Below are 17,267 nucleotides of genomic sequence, written 5' to 3'. Positions count from 1 at the left end.
ACCCCCGGGACCGGGGACACGGGGATACGGGGACAGCCACACGGGCACCGGGACAGCCAGCCCCGCGGGGACTGACCGACGGACAGCGCACAGCCAGCCCCCCGAGGGACAGGGGACAGCCAGCCCTGGGCGGGACAGACGCACGGACGGACGAGGGACAGCCAGATCTGGGAGGGGACCGGGGACAGACAGTCCCGAAAGGACAGACGGACAGGGAACAGCCAGCTCCGAGGGGGGCAGGGGACAGCGGGACAGTTAGCCCCGGAGGGGACAGACAGACGGACAAGGGACAGTCCCGGGGAGGGACAGGAGGACAGCGGAGAGCAGCCGGGGTCTTGGACAGGCACCGGGGGGACGCGGGAACAGAGAGCCCAGCGCAGGGACAGACGGACAAGGTGACAAGGGAGACAGACGGACAGAGAGCCCAGCGCAGGGACAGACGGACAGACTCCGGGAGCGGGGCTGTGCCGAGCCTCCGGCGGCGGCTCCTCCGCACCGGGAGCCCGGCGGGGCCGCCCGGGGCTGGCCGGGGATGCAGCCCGGAGCCGCGGGCGGGCGGCGATCGGGGCTCCGGGACACGGCGGCCCGGCGCCCACCCGGGGCCGCGAGCCCCCGAAGGTAACGGGGGGACCGGGGGGAAGGAGCAGGGAGGGAGGGAGGGGGCTCCGGGGCTGCGGGAGGGTTTGTTCCCAGGGTTTTCTTCCCCGGGGAGCTGGGGAGGGGAGTCCCGCCGCGGGGATGTGTGGAGCCACTTGTGGTGACACGGCTGGCGGCGGCAGGACGGTGGCGACGCGACCTCTCCCTTTCTCCAGGGATTTGAAGCTGGGTCAAGCGATGGAAATGTCATTGTCGCGGCTCGGGGGCCCGGAGAAGTGAGCGGCTGGGACACCGCGGCACCGGGCTCTGCGCTGCAGCCAGACACCGGGACTGTCCCGAGAAAGCAGCGGGCAGAAAGGGGGACTGTCACAGCACACAGGACAGCACCTGGGGCCAGGAGCCGTCCCACCACCCACTCGGGGCTGGGAACGTCGGCCTCTTGACCGGACTCTGGCACCCACCTGAGCCCGATGAGGAGCTGGGGCTGCGTGTGAACCTATGCAGACCAGGAAGAAATACATTTTCCTGACTTTCCTTGCCTCTTGGCTCCTGCTTTTCTTCTTTGGAGGGGATCAGCTGCGCCGTTTCGCTTTCTTTTCCGGGAGGAAAGCAGAAGCCCGGAGGAGCTGGCCCCGCTGGACGGATCGATCCCTCCTCAAGAGCTTTGCAGACCCCGAGGAGCTGCAGAGGGATGGGGACCCTTCCCTGCTGTCCCCCCGGGAGCGACGGGCGGCGTGGCTGAGCCTCTACAGCGGCAGCAGCTGCCGGATGGAAACCTGCTTCGACCTCTCCAGGTGCCAGAGGAACGGCTTCAAGGTGTTCACCTACCCCCAGGAGCGGGGCCAGCCGCTCTCGGAGACCTACAGCAAAATCCTCAGCTCCATCGAGCGCTCCCGCTACCACACGCGGCGGCCGGAGGAAGCGTGCCTCTTCATCCTCAGCATCGACACGCTGGACCGCGACCGCCTCTCGGGCCAGTACGTCCGCGACGTGGACGAGAAAATCCGCGGCTTCCCGCTCTGGAACGGCGGCCGCAACCACCTCATCTTCAACCTCTACTCGGGCACCTGGCCCGGCTACACCGGGGAGCTGGGCTTCGACACGGGCCAGGCCATCCTGGCCAGAGCCAGCTTCGACAGCCGCAGTTTCCGCCCCGGCTTCGACGTCTCCATCCCTCTGTTCCCCAAGGAGCACCCGCAGCGCGGCGGGGACGCGGGCTGGCTGCGGCAGGACTCGGTGCCCCCCAGAAAGAAATACCTGCTGGTGTTCAAGGGGAAGAGGTACCTGACGGGCATCGGCTCCGGCACGCGGAACGCGCTGCACCACATCCACAACGGCAAGGACATCATCTCCCTCACCACCTGCAAGCACGGCAAGGACTGGGAGAAGCACAAGGACACGCGCTGCGACAAGGACAACGTGGACTATGAAAGGTGAGCAGGAGGTGGGGGGGAAAGGGGGCTCTGGGGTGATGGGACACCCAAGAAACGTCCCTGCCTCTCTGCGGGGTGCAGCTGTGACAATCTGTGCTGGCTGGGCCCCTGGAGAGGGAGGTTTTGGGCTCTCCTGAAGGGGATGAGGGTTTCGTGGCACGGTGGGGAGCGAGGCGCTGCCTGCTCAGGGCTTTCTGCTCTGTATTAAAGTTGGAGCAATCTGGCGAGAGCGGCTCTTATCTGCAATCGCTGCCACCGCCTCTAATACGATTTCCCTTTTTCCAAACGCTGGTGAATGACGCTTTTCTTCTCCCCCCTCCCGCTCTCCCCCAACATAAACGTTTCTCTTGGAGATGAGCCCGAGCCATCCCCCCCTCACTGGCTCCACTGAAAATCCCACAAAACTGGCGGGTCTGCGGGCGTCCCAGTGTGGGCAGCTTCATTGGTGCTGGTGGGTGGGGGTCCCCCTGTGTCCCCCATCAGAAATGGACACGGTGGCAGCAGCGTGGGGTGGACACAGTGGTGGAAAAATTGTGGGTACAAAGTTCTGTGAGTTTGGGGGCTCCATTCTGTAAGGACACATCCTCACCTCCCCATCCAACTACTTGGGACCCATCATAGCTGCTGAATCCAGGGCTGGTGAACACAGAGCCCATCCCACAGACAATGGGCAGGTGCCCATCCCTCTGCCTGGGGACATCCCCCAGCCACCCAGCTGGAGAGCAGATGGGGAGAGGCCACGCTGGGCATCATCCTCAAAGCGTCTTAGGAGGTTCTGGGAGGTAAAAGTGGAACTGGGGTGCTGGCACTGGGATTAGCCGGGGCTTTGGGATGGGTCAGGCACCACATGGCCCTGTCTGGAGGGTGCCACCAGCCCAGCAGGGTCAGCACTTGCAGCAAAGTGTCCTTGGGATGGGGCATCTCAGGACAGCGGGGTTGGCAGGACAGGAGGCCCAAGGTCAGCCCCACGCCGTGCCAAGGGGCAGCGGGATGAGAATTCCCCCCCATCCGCCCACCCAGGTAATCCCCTAATGCTGTTTGCAAACACAGGGAGATTTACACCTCTCCCAGGATGGCTTTGGCCAGGGGATCGATGTGGAACACGTGGCAGGGGCAGCGTGCTCTGTGTGACCCCGAGCCTCTGCTGCCCTGCTCGTCCCTGTGGGACACCGGGCACAAACCCACGGGCATGGCCCCAGGGCCAGCTCTGTCCCTGTGGGACACCGGGCACAAACCCCTGGCATTGCCACCAGGGCCAGCTCTGTCCCTGTGGGACACTGGGCACAAACCCATGGGCATTGCCACCAGGGCCAGCTCTGTCCCTGTGGGACACCGGGCACAAACCCCTGGCATGGCCCCAGGGCCAGCTCTGCCCGACCTGCCCTCCTGCCTGGGGAGGTGTGCCACACTCGGGCAGGGGACAGGCCAGCGGGGAGGGGACAGAGTGAGACCCCGGTGCCCCGTTCACCCGGTGTGTCGGGGGCTGGCACGGTGGAACCCCCGAGGAGCAGAGGAAGGCCCTGCTGGGGGTCCCATCATCCTCCTCACGCCCGAGGGGCCGCCCCGAACAACCCGGTTGTGTTCTGGGATAAAGGGCGGCTTGTGGCGGAGCGGCCCCGCTGCCCCGCGCCCGCAGCAGCCGGCGCGGGCCGGGAGAGGCTCTGCGGAGCCGCCGGTGCCGGTGGCACCGTGCCCGGCCGGAGCCGCGGAGGGGCCTGCCGAGGGGAGCGCGGCGGGCGCCCGTCCCGGCTGCTGACAAAACAAGGAAGCCCTGACGGCGATTGCCCGGAAACCGCAGCGAGTGTTTCCAGCGGGAGCCTTCGGCCCCGCAGCCCGGCCGGCGCCGGCCCCGCCGCACCGGCTGCCGCCGAGGGCAATCCCCCCCGGGACCCGCTGCCCACCCGGCCCCGGCAGCGGGAAAGGCTCCCCGGAGCTGGCGGGGCTCACGGCAGGGTCTGGGGTCCCCAGGAGATGTGACAGCCCGGTGTGGCCCCGGGGATGTGGCTGTCGCTGCTGTGGTTTCATGGGGTTTGAGGTGTCACCCCTCCGGCTGCCTGCCGGGAGTTTGGGGGTTAAAGGGGTCAAGGATTTTGGCATCCTTTGGAGACACTGGGGAGGTTGATCCAGAGGCGGATTTTATTGTGAAACTCGGTGCCTTGGCATTGGGGCTGATTTCCCACATCCCGGAGCGCTGGGACGTGCCAGAAGAGCTCCGGCACCCGCGGGGGTGGCACAGCCTCAGCTCCCAGCCTGGCACCAGTGCCGCGTCCCCACCGCGGGGACACCCTTCCTCCGGGGACCAGCACATTGCAAGGGCTCTTTCTGGCCTCTCAGCCACGCGGCTGGACCACGAGAGTCCCCCCAGCCCCTGCAGGGCCGGCTGCCCCTCCCCGCGGGCAGGAACAGACGGGGTCTGTCCCGACCTAAAGTCAATATTGGATTTTCCGGCGCGGCCGCAGGGACCCGGCAGCGGCCGAGCCTCTCCCAGCACGGCACAGAAGGGGCTTTGAGAGCCCCGCGGGCCGGGGGGGCCGCGCTGCCGGCACCCACTGCCCCCCCGGACGCTGCCAGGGCAGGCAGGGCCGGTCCTGCCCGGCGAGTCTGGGCACGGCACAGGAGTCGCTGCAGTTTCGGGCTCGGGGGCTCGGGTGGTGGCCGTGCGTGGGGTGTCACTGCTGCAGGCTGGGAGGAGCTGGGTCGTGCTTTCAAAGGGCACTGGGGTCCCTTCCTGAGCCCCCCTGTTTAAGGGATGCCCAGGTTTATCCCTTCAGCACCCAGGAGATCTCTGCTCCCACAAAACCGGGGATGTTCAGAGCTAAAATCTGTCCAAACCGATCCTGACCCTGCCCCGGGCTGGCTCCACACCTGGCAGGTGCCAGCAGCGCCTCCCGGGGTCTCACAGGAGGGGAGGGGGCCATGCCTGACCCCCAGCCCGTCTCCCACGCCAGGTTTGACTACCAGGAGCTGCTGCACAACTCCACCTTCTGCATCGTGCCCCGGGGCAGGCGCCTGGGCTCCTTCCGCTTCCTCGAGGCTCTGCAGGTACAGGGTGGGCAGGGGGACGGGGCACCCCCTCAGCGGGGTCTGGGGGCTCTGTCCCAGCCTGCGGGGTCCCTCCACAGGCCGCCTGCATCCCGGTGCTGCTGAGTGATGGCTGGGAGCTGCCCTTTGCCGAGGCCATCGACTGGGGCAGAGCTGCTGTCGTGGGCAGCGAGAGGCTCCTGCTGCAGGTACCGTGCCCAGATTCTGCCAGCCCCAGTGCCAGTGCCAGCGCTGGTGGAGCCCCCAGCCCAGTCTGGGGGTGAGCCCCCTGCAGCTGAGCCTGGCACTGCTCCTGTGGGCAGCTGCAGGGGGGTCTGAGCCAGCCTGGAACGGAGGTCCCACTCCCTGTTCATCTCGGGGGCAAGGTGGGAAGGATCCTCCCGGGCACAAACCCTTGGGAATGCCGGGGCTGACCCCGCTCCAGGGAGAGGAGATGCAGCCCCACAGGGGGAGGGTGGCACCCACAGCAGGGCTGTCCCGGGGGATGGCTGGGGGGGACAGAGGAGCCCAGGTGAGGACCCCGCTGCTCCCCCGGCACAGATCCCCTCGGCCGTGCGCTGCATCCCCCCCGAGCGCGTGCTGGCCTTCCAGCAGCAGACCCAGCTCCTGTGGGACGCCTACTTCTCCTCCGTGGACAAGATCGTGCACACCACGCTGGAGGTGAGCCCCCCCCACCCCGAAACCCCCTTCCCCAGCTGCCGGGGTGGCCGCGGGGGTGCCGGGAGCATCACTCGGGCCTCCGGCAGATCATCAAGGACCGGCTGTCTCCGCACCGCTCCCGCTCCCGCTTCCTCTGGAACGCGCTGCCCGGGGGGCTCCTGGTCCTGCCCGAATTCTCCACCCACCTCGGGGATTTTCCCTTCTATTACCTGCAGCACGGTAGGACCCTGCCTGCCCCGGCTGAGCCCCGCAAACTCGGGGCGTGCCCAGCACCTTTCCTCTCCCTTTCCCACCCTTTTTTTTTCAGGCTACAGCCCCTCCAAGAAGTTCACGGCTCTCATCCGGGTGGTCTCGCAAGCGGGGTCGCTGTCCCAGCCCACCCTCAGGCTCATCCAAGCCGTCTCTGGATCGCAGCACTGCGCCCAGGTGGGAGGAGCAGAGTCCCGAGCGTGCCGGGGCAGCCCCCGGGGGTCCGGGGGGATGCTGGGGCTGGTCCTGCGGGCCGCAGAGGGCATGGCTGGGTTTAGGGGTTCAGGGGGTGGCTGGTGGTGTCACCCTTGGGCGGGCAGAGCTGTGTCCCAAGCCCTTTGGGGCGGGATCACCTGGGGGTTTATCCTGGTCCAAACTGCCACGAGGTGATTTTGGGACGGTCTGGGCTGGAGCAGAGAACCCACCCAACCCCTCCGGCCACATCTGTCCCCACCCTTGCAGATCGTGGTCCTGTGGAGCTGCGAGAAGCCACCACCCCCGAGCGGGAAATGGCCCCAGAGCAGCGTGCCCCTGACCGTCGTCCGGGGCAGGGGGAAGGTGAGCGGGGCAGGGGGCTGGGACAGGGACAGGGACACTGCCAGGGGCTGGGACACGAGCAGGGACAGGGGCAGGGAGCAGGACAAGGGCAGGGGCTGGGACAGGGGCAGGGGCTGGGACAGGGACAGGGACAGGGGCTGGGACACGAGCAGGGACACGGGCAGGGGCTGGGACAGGGACAGGGGCAGGGGCTAGGACACAAGCAGGGACACGGGCAGGGGCTGGGACACTGCCTGGGGCTAGGACAGGGACAGGGGCTGGGACAGGGGCAGGGGCTGGGACAGGGACAGGGGCAGGGAGCAGGACAGGGACAGGGGCTGGGACAGGGACAGGGGCAGGGGCAGGGACTGGGACACGGACAGGGGCTGGGACACGGACAGGGGGCAGGACACAGCCAGAGGCTGGGACACGGGCAGGGACACGGGCAGGGAGCAGGGACAGGGGCAGGGGGCAGGACACGGGCAGGCACTGGGACAGGGAACAGGGACAGGAGCAGGGGGCTGGGACACTGCCAGGGATCAGGGACACTGCCAGGGGGCTGGAGCAGCCACCCCAGGGCACCAAGCTGTCCCTCCTCCCCCCACAGCTCAGCGACCGCTTCTTCCCCTTCGGCGCCATCCAGACGGACGCGGTGCTGAGCCTGGACGAGGACACCAGCCTCTCCACCAGCGAGGTGAGGCCACGGCCCCGCGTCCCTCGGATGCTCAGCGCTCACCACAGGCTGTCCCCGCGTCCCCTCCCGCGGGTGGCACCGCGTGGGTGACACCGTGCCCCTCCCGTGCCAGGTGGACTTTGCCTTCTCGGTGTGGCGCAGCTTCCCCGAGCGCATCGTGGGCTTCCCCACGCAGAGCCACTTCTGGGACCCCGAGCAGGGCCGCTGGGGCTACACCTCCAAATGGACCAACGAGCTCTCCATCGTCCTCACCGCCGCCGCCTTCTACCACCGGTACCGGCCGGGGGGGCTGCGGGGGTCGGGGGGGCTCGGCCACATCCCCTCACCCCGTCCGTCCTCCCCCCAGGTACTACCACAGCCTCTTCACCGAGTACCTGCCCGCGGGGCTGCGGGAGCTGGTGGACGGGCTGGCCGCCTGCGAGGACATCCTGATGAACGTGCTGGTGGCCGCTGTCACCAAGCTGCCGCCCATCAAGGTGACCCAGCGCAAGCAGCTGAAGGAGGGGGTGGCCCAGCCGGCGGGGTGCAGCCATGGGGCCGCGGGGACCCCCCCGGCCCCGCGCTCCGCTCCTGCCCGGCCGGAGGGCACGGCGGGCAGCCCGCGCTCCTCCCAGCGCCGGGGCTGCCTCGACCAGTTGGCAAACTGGTTCGGCTACATGCCCCTGGTGCCCTCCCAGCTGCGCCTCGACCCCGTCCTCTTCAAGGACCAGGTCTCCGTCCTGCGCAAGAAATACCCGAGCTTGGAGAAGCCGTGAGGGCTCCGGGGTCGGGGCGAGCTCCCGGTGCCGCTCCCGGTGCTCGGAGCCCTCCGGGGGCGGGCTCGCTGCTGACGGGGTTTTACTCGTTATTGGGGTTTTTTTACCAGTGCAATAAAGGAGGGGGGAGAGGTAGGATGCGGATGGTGGCTGTGGGGTGTGGGGGAGCCCCGGGAGCACCGGGAGCACCGGCTTTTGACTGCTCCAACTCTTCTGCCATCAGCACCCTGGGAATAGCCCGGGCAGCCCCCCCAGCCCTGCGGGGAGGGAGAGTCCTTCAGCTTCCCGAGAGCAAACAGAGGAGCGATAAGAGCTGCGTGTGACCTCCCTCGCTGGCTCCAGCTGCGTGTCCCGCAGTCCCCGGGCAGCCCAGCGCTCCCCGGAGGAGGGAAAAGGAGTGTTTCAGCGGCACTGAATAGAAACACGGAATATCAGGTGGCCTCCAACAGGCACTGTGAGCTGCCGCAGCCCTGGGTCTGTCCTTGGCTCCTGCCGATAGCGGAGATAACAGCCAGAGCCAGCATCCCCCCCGTGGGCTCTGCTTTATTTGCCCGCAGGAAAAGCGGCCCGGGCGGGGCGGGGGTCAGTCGCGGGGGGGCTGGCACTCCCGGCACTCCCGCATCTCCTCGGAGAAGCTCTCCACCTGGATGGTGGTGCTGTGGAAGCGGAAGGCGCCCTGCAGCCGGGAGCTCGCCTCCTCCAGCACCTCCTGCGCGCTGGCAGCCGCGTCTGCGAGGGGAGGAGCGGGGCTGGGGGGGTGCGGGGGGACCCCGGCCCTCGGTGCCACCCCCTGAGGGAGGGGTGCACCGAGAGCAGCGGCTCTGGCAGCCCTGTCCCCCCACTGTGACACTCCCTGGTGGCTCTGGCACCCCTGTCCCCGTGTTGTGACACTCACTGATGGCTCTGTCCCCTGCTTCGGCACTCCCTGGTGGCTCTGTCCTCCTCTGTGACACTCACTGGCAGCCCTGTCCCCCTCTGTGACACTCACTAATGGCTCTGTCCCCCCGCTGTGACCCTGATGGTGCCCCTGTCCCCCTGTGTGTCACTCCCTGGCACTCCTGTCCCCCTATGTGACCCCCACAGTGTCCTTGTCCCCCCGTGTGACCCCCACGGTGTCCCTGTCCCCCCGTGTCACTCACTGATGGCTCTGAACCCCTGCTGTGACCCTGATGGTGTCCCTGTCCCTGTGTCACTCACTGCTGGCTCTGTCCCCCCGTGTCACTCACAGTGTCCCTGTCCCCCCGTGTCACTCACTGATGGCCCTGTCCCCCTGTGTGACCCTCACGGTGTCCCTGCCCACCGTGTGTCACTCACTGATGTCCCTGTTCCCATGTCACTCACGGTGTCCCTGTCCCCCTGTGTGTCACTTACAGTGGCCCTGTCCCCCCGTGTGACCCCCACGGTGTCCCCGTGTCACTCACTGATGACTCTGACTCCCTGCTGTGACCCTCACGGTGTCCCTGTCCCCCCGTGTCACCCCCGGTGTCCCCGTGTCACTCACTGACGGCTCTGTCCCCCCCCGTGTCACCCCCGGTGTCCCCGTGTCACTCACAGTGTCCCTGTCCCCCCGTGTCACCCCCGGTGTCCCCGTGTCACTCACTGACGGCTCTGTCCCCCCCCGTGTCACCCCCGGTGTCCCTGTGTCACTCACGGTGTCTCTGTCCCCCCGTGTCACCCCCGGTGTCCCCATGTCACTCACTGATGGCCCTGTCCCCCCGTGTGTCATTCACGGTGTCCCTGTCCCCGTGTCACTCCCGGTGTCCCCGTGACCCTCACGGTGTCCCTGTCCCCCTGTGTCACCCCCGGTGTCCCCGGTCACTCACTGATGGCCCTGTCCCCGTGTCACCCCCGGTGTCCCCGGTCACTCACGGTGTCCCTGTCCCCCCGTGTCACCCCCGGTGTCCCCGGTCACTCACAGTGTCCCTGTCCCCGTGTCACCCCCGGTGTCCCCGTCACTCACTGATGGCTCTGTCCCCCCGTGTCACCCCCGGTGTCCCCGTCACTCACTGATGGTTCTGTCCCCCCGTGCCACCCCCGGTGTCCCCGTCACTCACTGATGGCCCTGTCCCCGTGTCACCCCCGGTGTCCCCGGTCACTCACGGTGTCCCTGTCCCCCCGTGTCACCCCCGGTGTCCCCGGTCACTCACGGTGTCCCTGTCCCCCCGTGCCACCCCCGGTGTCCCCGTCACTCACTGATGGCGATGTGCACGGACAGCAGCGGCTGCGCGGCGGTCAGGGCCCAGATGTGCAGGCTGTGCACGGCCTCCACGCCCCGCACCGCCAGCAGCGTCTCCCGCACGGCGTTGAAATCCATCCCTTTGGGGGTCCCTGGGGGGGCACGGCAGCTCGGGGACGGCTCCACGGCACCCGTGGGTGCCCCCAGAGCCCACCCACCCCCACCCCGGGGGTCCCTACCCTCCATGAGGACGAGCAGGACGTCGCGGAGGATGGTCAGCGTTGTCCCCAGCACCAGCGCGGAGAACAGGAAGGTGCAGATGGGATCCACGAACTTGTACTGGGGCTGGGGGCGTGCCAGGGGGTGAGACCCCCGTGGCACCAGCGCCCCAAATCCCCACGGGGACCGGCAGGGCGGGCACACGGCCCTGGCTGTTTCAGCCTGTGCCCAGCCATGGCCAGGCTGCTGTCCCCGTGTCCCCTGCGCCCCCTTTGCCCCCATCACCTTCTTTTTCCCCCAGCATTCCCTTTGCCCCCCATCACCCTCTTTGCCCCAACACCCCCTTTTCCCCCATCACCTTCTTTACCCCCCAGCATTCCCTTTGCTCCCAGCACCCCATTTACCCCCAGCACCTCCTTTACCCCCAGCACGCCATTTACCCTCATCACCCTGTTTATGCCCAGCACCCCCTTTTCCCCTAATATCCCCTTTACCCCCAGCACCTCCTGTTCCCCTAACACCCCCTTTGCCCCATTATCCCCTTTTCCCCCAGCACCCCGTTTACCCCCAGCACCCCCTTTTCACCTAACACCCCTTTGTCCCCATCACCTCCTTTGCCCCCCAGCACCCCATTTTCGCCCATCATTCCCTTTTCCCCCAGCACCCCCTTTCCCTCTAACACCCCCTTTGCCTCCAACACCCTCTTTTACCCCAGTACCCCATTTTCCCCCAGCATTCCCTTTTCCCCCAGCACTCCCTTTGCCTCCAGCACCCTGTTTGTCCCCATCATCCCCTTTGCCCCCAGCACCCCGTTTTCCCGCAGCACCCCCGGACCTTGAAGAAGATGACGTAGGAGGCGATGAGCACGCCCAGGCTCTGCAGCAGGTCGCCCAGCACGTGCAAGAAGGCGGCGCGGACGCTGGCGCTGGGCGCCTCGCCGGGTGCCCCGTGGCTGTGCCCGTGCCCCGTCTGGTGCAGAGCCAGCCCCATCCTGCGGGCAGGGCACTGCTGACACCCCGCGGCCCGGCGGGCTCAGGGAGGGGACCCCCGGGGACAGGGTGGCAGCACGTACACGATGTTGACGGCCACGGCGCAGGCCGAGGTGATGAGCATGACCCCGCCCTGGATGTCGTAGTCACCCGAGAGCAGGCGCTGCGCCCCCAGGTACACCAGGACCCCCGTCACCACCCAGATGGAGAGCACGGAGAGCAGGGCCCCCAGGATCTCTGCAGAAAGACCCCCCCCCCCAATCACTGCCACCCCCAGCCCATCCCCGGCAGGGCTGGGCACGGCGTGGGCACCCAGCACCCATCTTTGGGATGTGCCTTGCACAGGGCTGGCAGCGGCTCTGCCTGGCCTTGCTCAGGGTGCCAGGACTTTGCCAGGGCTCCCCAGGCCCCTCAGGGCGCCCCGAAGCCCCTGGGCCACACGGGGGGGGCACCCCCGGGGCGGTGCCACCGCGTTACCTGCCCGGTGCCACCCGAAGTTCATGGTTTTGGTGGGGGGCCGTGAGGACACCCAGAGTGCAAAGAGGCTGATCATGATGCTGGCAAAGTCCGTCAGCAGGTGGGCAGCGTCCGTCAGGATGGCCAGGCTGTGTGCCAGGTACCCACCTGGGGACACATTGGGGGGACATCGGGGGGACATGGCAGGGGCCCTGCCCCGAGCTGGCACAGATCAGCTCACCCCGTGCCACACGGTGGGGGGGTCCCACTGGGTGTTCTGACCCCCAGAAAGCAAACAGGGAGCTCTGGCCGCACCCTCAGCAGGGACCCAGGACACGGGGGGCTCTGGGTGGCCTCTCGGGGTGACCCCAGGGCAGCCAGCACCCAGCACTCACCCACGGCTTCCCCCACCATGAAGAAGAGGCAGATGCCAGCGGCCAGGTAGAGCTTCCTCCGCGCCCGCTGCTGCTGGCCGGGGTGGCCGCCGGCGCCGCGCGTGTGGCAGTGCTGGCCACGCCGTGTCCCCAGCTCCAGGGCGGGCTCCTGTCCCCGCTCCGCGCTCTGCCCGTCCTTCCGCGCAGCCCCCGCGTAGCCCCTGCCGGCCGAACGCTGCTTGGGGCAGGGGGGCTTCGGCTGGACCCACCCCCAGCCCCTTCCCCCGGCCAGACCCCGCTCGGGAGCCGCACAGCAGAGGGGGCACGGCGCTCCCTGCCCCCCCGGCACCCCCTGGCACCCCCTGGCACCCCCTGGCACCCCGTACCCGCCTGTGCCCTCGCTCAGGAGGTGCCGCTTCTCGTCGCCGGCTGCCATCCTCCTGCGGGGCCGGGGGTCGGCGCGGGTGACCCCGGCGTGTGGCCGGCGCTGGTGGCAGCCGGTGGCCTTGGCTCGTGTGAAGAGCCGGGATTCGTGTGCAAATCCCGGCTGGAGGAGGGACGGCCAAGCCGGCTGCAAAGCCTGCCCCGGGCTGGGCCCCCTCGCCCGGCTCCCGGGGGGCTGCTGGGGGTGGGGGATTGCTCTGGGACCCCCTCCCCGAGAGCCCCCAGGAGCTGCACACCCGGGCTGGGTGCAGAGGGGATGGAATGTCCCCATGTCCCCTCCAAAGGCACACGGTGACCCCCCCCTCCCCGCTTTGGGGAACCCTCGGAACCCCCCAGGTTGGATGCAGTCGTGTGATGGATGAGCCCCCTCCCTAGCAGAGACTCCTGGGTGAGCAGCGTTAATTACCCTGGCGCTAATTGCCCTCGTGGCTCAGCTCGGGTTCCCCTGGGCCCCCTCTGAGCAGGACTCGTGTTTTTGCAGGACAAAAGCATTGATGGGGTAATTTTGCGTTTAGGATGTATGTCAGCATTTACGGTGTGTTTTTTTCACCCAAGGTGGTTTTCTGAGCTCAGTCAGCAGCAAACCAGCAGCTCCATGCCGAGACCATCCCCATTTCGCGGCTGGCCTAGCCTGGAGCATCCCCAGCCCCTCCCGTGCCACCCCTCCAGCCCAGGGCAAGCTCTGGACAGGACATCCCATCCCCAGGAGATAAATCCTGCCGGGTGCCGACCTGTTACATCCCGGGCGGGCGGCCAGGAGCGGCTGCCAGAGGTGCTAATGAGGCTGGAAATTAAGAGCCGGGCCGGAGGTGTCCCTCTGCCACGCCGGCTGCTGGCAGGGACACCGCTGATGGCACCAGCCCGGCAAAGCCATCCCCGGTGCCACCCGCGGGGCCGAGAGCGAGAGGCGAGGAAGAAAATAACCACGCAAAGCAGCGGCTTTTCTTTACAAAATACACAATTTTCAAATCCGTGACAATTATGTACAAAACAAGGGAATTACAAAACGTGCGGAATTGTCCTGTTTGCACCCGTATAGAAAAGTGTCCTGTGCTGGAGCAGGCGCCGGGGCTGCCGGGCCCTGCCCCGTGTCCCCCCCACCCCAAATCCGTCGCCGGACATCCCGTGCCCGGGGGCGTTTCTCTCCGGCAACGTTGCTGTGGCTACAGGGAAGCTGCCGAGGGAGAGGATGAGGTGATCAAGGAGAGCCCGAGCCCCCAAAGCTCCCCCGTGGGTGCTGAGGGTCCTGGGTGGGCTCAGCCGTGCTCTGCCCCTTACCCATCCCCGTCCTCTCGGGCGCTGCGTTCTCTTCCACCTCTTCTTCCTCCCCATCAAAGTATTCCTCATCTTCCTCTGCTGCAAGCAAGCGGCCAAAGGTCAGCAGGAGGCACCGGGAGAAGCAGAGGGTGTCGCCGGCTGGGTGGGGGGCGCTAGGGGGGCTGAATTACCGGGCTCGAAGTCCAGGGCGCGCACGGCCTCGCTGAGGTGCTCCAGGCTCACCGAGAAGGCGTCCATGCTCTCGTAGCCCTGCTCGATCTTGTCCAGGCGAGCGCCCTTGGAGGCCTCCACGATCCTGGGCAGGCAGAGCACGGGGGTGTGTGGGTGTGGGTGTCCCTGTCCCCTCGCTGAGCTTTGGGCACCAGGGGCACCAGGGCAGGGGGTCAGGGCAGCCCTGCCCGCCAAATCCTGCCCGTGGCCTTTGGCTCGTGGAGACTGCCCCGCTCTGAGCACTTACGTTTTTATGAGCTGCTTGGCGTTCTGTGCAGAGAGAGAAGGGGAAGGAGAGGGAGGAAGAGGAGGTGAGTGAAGGCACGGCAGCCAGCAGGCCGTCCCCAGCAGCGGGACCCCGCGGGGCAGGTCTGGGGGGTCTCACCATGAGGAAGGCAGCCCCGCCGGTCTCCTCGGCTGCCTGGATGGCAGTCTCCACCAGCCGGCTCGACTTCTCCAGCTGCTCCTTGTACTGGCAGATGAGGCTCTGGATGAAGGCGGTCTTGTCCGCCTGCTCGCGGGCGATGCGCTGCAGCAGCTCCGCCTTCTTCTCCTCCAGCAGCGCCGCCAGCGCGTCAAAGCGAGCGCAGAGCTCCCTCTTGGCCGCCTCGCTGTTCTCCTGCGGGGACAAGCGACAGGGGATGCCACCCGTGTGTCCCTCCATGGGCGCCTGCAGTATCCCTGCAGCTCCACCCCGCTCCCTGCCATGCCCGGCTAAGGTTTCACCCCCGGGTTTTTTGGGGGGCTCCTTTCCCCCCCTTGCTCACCTCGGTGCTCTGGCAGGAGTCCTCCAGCTGGGAGATGATGGTCTGGATCCGGTCATTGCCCGCCACCAGCATGGAGATGCAGTTGTTCAGCTCAGTCTGGCGAGCACAGAGAGAAGCAGTTTTAACTCCCGTGGGGACAGGAGCTGCTCTGGGCATTGCTCATCCCCAGCTCTGCTCCCCCATCCCTCACCAGCCGCGGCTGCTCTAAATATAGCCTGTCTGTCCCCTGGGCCAAGTCACCCGGGGGCTATTAATACCCCGTGAGCCAGCCCCGCAGTTATTTGTCACTGTCCCAGCCCAGCACATGGCCCGCAGCCCCCCCGGGTCCCCCCCGTGGCACCTTCTGTCCCTGGAAGACGGTTTGCAGAGGGGCCACCTCGCAGTCCTTGTGGGCACCGAAGACTTTGCACATGGAGCAGGTGGGCACCTCGCAGGTGACGCAGTAGATGTTGATGCGCTCGTCCTCGTGCTCCTTGCACATGGGGGGCTCCCCCTTCTTCAGTGGCCTGCTGGAGAGGGTGGCACGGCCACGGTGACGTCCCCCGTCACGGTGACACCCACGCCGGGGTGATGTCCCAGCTACAGGGACACCGCTGCCACCACGGTGGCCCCACTGCAGTGACACCCCCAAAATGAGATCCCTGGGAAAGAGGCCAGATCCTGGCATGATCCCACAGCTCCCCTCGGGAGCCACCAGCCTCCGTGCCTCTGCCCACCCCGGTGTGGCCCAGTTAAAGCCACCGTGGCGCTGGGCATGGCAGTGGGTGGCACTGGGGACAGGGGGCTGCGATCCAGAGGCGCTGCACCACTGCCTAATTTTAGCCCTGTGCTGCCCGGATTTATTGTCACCCACCGTGTGAGCGGGGTGGGGACACCCAGAAACCCCCGGGGGGGGGGTCCCAGACGGGGGCTGCAGCTCAATTGTCCCATCCACAGCGAGGAGGGACATGGGGACAAGGCAGTGCTGTGAACCAGGGACAGGCCTGGGCCCCCCGGCCCCCCCGGCCACCTGCCACGTGCCATCGTCCCCGTCCCCATGGCTCTCACACAATATTTACAGCAGTTCAGGGGATCTGGCCGGGGCCACTGCTCTGCCTGGAGAGCTGTGACCCCTCTGTCCCCCCCCAGCTTCATCCTGGTACCCACTGGGCCCCCCCAAACTGTCCCTGTGCCCCTTATCAGCCCCGGTGCCTGTTGTCACAGCAGAGCCTGGATTCCTTCTCCACACCTCTTATCTGCCACCGAATGTTCCAGCAAGAGCTGGGGGCAGCAGGACATGCCACCACCCCCCGGGGACCTGCCACCCCCTGGGACAGCCAGAGGCACAAACTGCTGGGAGAGTCGGGTTGGGGGAGGCAGTTTTGGGTCCGGAGAGGAAGTTTGGGGTCCAGGGAGGAAGTTTTGCATCTGGGGAAGCAGTTTTGGGTCTAGGGAAGAAGTTTTGAGTTGCAGGAGGGAGATTTTGGTCGAGGGAGGGAGATTTTGGTCGAGAGAGGAAGATTTTGGTCGAGAGAGGGAGATTTTGGTTGAGGGAGAGAGATTTTGGTCCAGGGAGGGAGATTTGAGTCAGGGAAAGATTTGATTTGGGGATCACTGAGCAGCCAGACCCCAGCGCAATCTCTCGGGGTCTCAGTGCTGCTGCTGGGGCACGGCAAGGAGCCATCCCCCTGTCCCCACGTCCCCATATCCCCCCGTTCCCCCCGTCTGTGCCCACCTGGAGCACTCCTGCTTGTAGATGTCGATGATGTTCTCCACCAGCAGGTTCCTCTGCAGCCCGTAGACGCCGTGGCGGTCCAGCAGCACCTCGTGGCGGCACGAGGGGCACCGGAACCGGCCCCCCGAGATCAGACTGCCCCGGCTCTGCCAGTACGGGTTGGCAGCCTGCGAGGGGGGAGACGAACACGGGGACAGTCCCTCAGTGTCCCCAGAACAGGCGCTGTGCCCCGGGCTGGGCGCGGGGACCCCGCTCACCTGGAAGACGTCGTTGGCGCACTTGCGGCACAGGTTGTGCTGGCAGGGCAGGATCACCACGGGCTTGCTGAACATCTCCAGGCAGATGGGGCAGATCAGCTGCTTCTCCAGGCTCTCCATGGGGCTGCCATCCTGCAGGATACCGGCTTGGAAGTCCATGGCGCTCTCCTGGCCGTGCTCTCCTGGCGGTGCTCTGGCCGCCCCTCGCCCCCGCTATTTATGGGCGCTCCCCATCACGCGGCCGCCGGCGGTGTCGGGTGTCCCGGGCCAGCACCTGTCACACGGCAAGGGAGGGTAAACAAGATGGGCACAGGCTGTCCAGGAGGCGCTGCCCGCCCGTGCCGCGCTGCCCGGGCCGGAGCTGCGGGGTAAACAGGGCCACGAGTGGCACATCTGCCACCCCAGAGCGTCACGGC

At 67.2% G+C, this 17,267-nt stretch overlaps 4 protein-coding genes across 4 annotated transcripts; 1 reads left to right on the top strand and 3 right to left on the bottom strand.

Annotated features, from left to right (window-relative positions):
• Positions 1-21: 21 nt before the first annotated feature.
• On the top strand, positions 22-8,097 carry EXTL1 (exostosin like glycosyltransferase 1). The gene is made up of 11 exons (XM_064398622.1): positions 22-618; positions 813-2,030; positions 4,979-5,072; positions 5,153-5,260; positions 5,613-5,732; positions 5,819-5,951; positions 6,040-6,158; positions 6,444-6,539; positions 7,126-7,212; positions 7,325-7,485; positions 7,559-8,097. The coding sequence occupies exons 2-11, from the start codon at positions 1,096-1,098 to the stop codon at positions 7,965-7,967; spliced, it is 2,262 nt and encodes a 753-aa protein (XP_064254692.1). The 5' UTR covers positions 22-618; positions 813-1,095; the 3' UTR covers positions 7,968-8,097.
• Positions 8,098-8,452: 355 nt separating this feature from the next.
• On the bottom strand, positions 8,453-13,427 carry SLC30A2 (solute carrier family 30 member 2). The gene is made up of 8 exons (XM_064398628.1): positions 12,568-13,427; positions 12,203-12,402; positions 11,829-11,975; positions 11,435-11,588; positions 11,197-11,353; positions 10,383-10,488; positions 10,161-10,295; positions 8,453-8,696 (listed from the first exon to the last, which is right to left on the bottom strand). Exons 1-8 carry the CDS (start codon positions 12,894-12,896, stop codon positions 8,551-8,553), a joined length of 1,374 nt encoding a protein of 457 aa, XP_064254698.1. The 5' UTR covers positions 12,897-13,427; the 3' UTR covers positions 8,453-8,550.
• Positions 13,428-13,565: 138 nt separating this feature from the next.
• Positions 13,566-15,384, bottom strand: LOC135285882 (E3 ubiquitin-protein ligase TRIM63-like). Its single transcript, XM_064398642.1, has 7 exons — positions 15,221-15,384; positions 14,881-14,976; positions 14,499-14,732; positions 14,361-14,383; positions 14,074-14,198; positions 13,904-13,981; positions 13,566-13,799 (listed from the first exon to the last, which is right to left on the bottom strand). Exons 1-7 carry the CDS (start codon positions 15,359-15,361, stop codon positions 13,789-13,791), a joined length of 708 nt encoding a protein of 235 aa, XP_064254712.1. The 5' UTR covers positions 15,362-15,384; the 3' UTR covers positions 13,566-13,788.
• A 1,002-nt stretch (positions 15,385-16,386) lies between these two features.
• Positions 16,387-17,267, bottom strand: LOC135285884 (E3 ubiquitin-protein ligase TRIM63-like). Its single transcript, XM_064398644.1, has one exon. The coding sequence runs from the start codon at positions 17,008-17,010 to the stop codon at positions 16,510-16,512; it is 501 nt and encodes a 166-aa protein (XP_064254714.1). The 5' UTR covers positions 17,011-17,267; the 3' UTR covers positions 16,387-16,509.

The sequence above is a fragment of the Passer domesticus genome, chromosome 24, assembly GCF_036417665.1.
Source record: "Passer domesticus isolate bPasDom1 chromosome 24, bPasDom1.hap1, whole genome shotgun sequence".
NCBI lineage: Eukaryota > Metazoa > Chordata > Aves > Passeriformes > Passeridae > Passer > Passer domesticus.
Note: the sequence above shows the minus strand (reverse complement) of the source record. Positions and strands in the feature narration are given on the sequence as shown.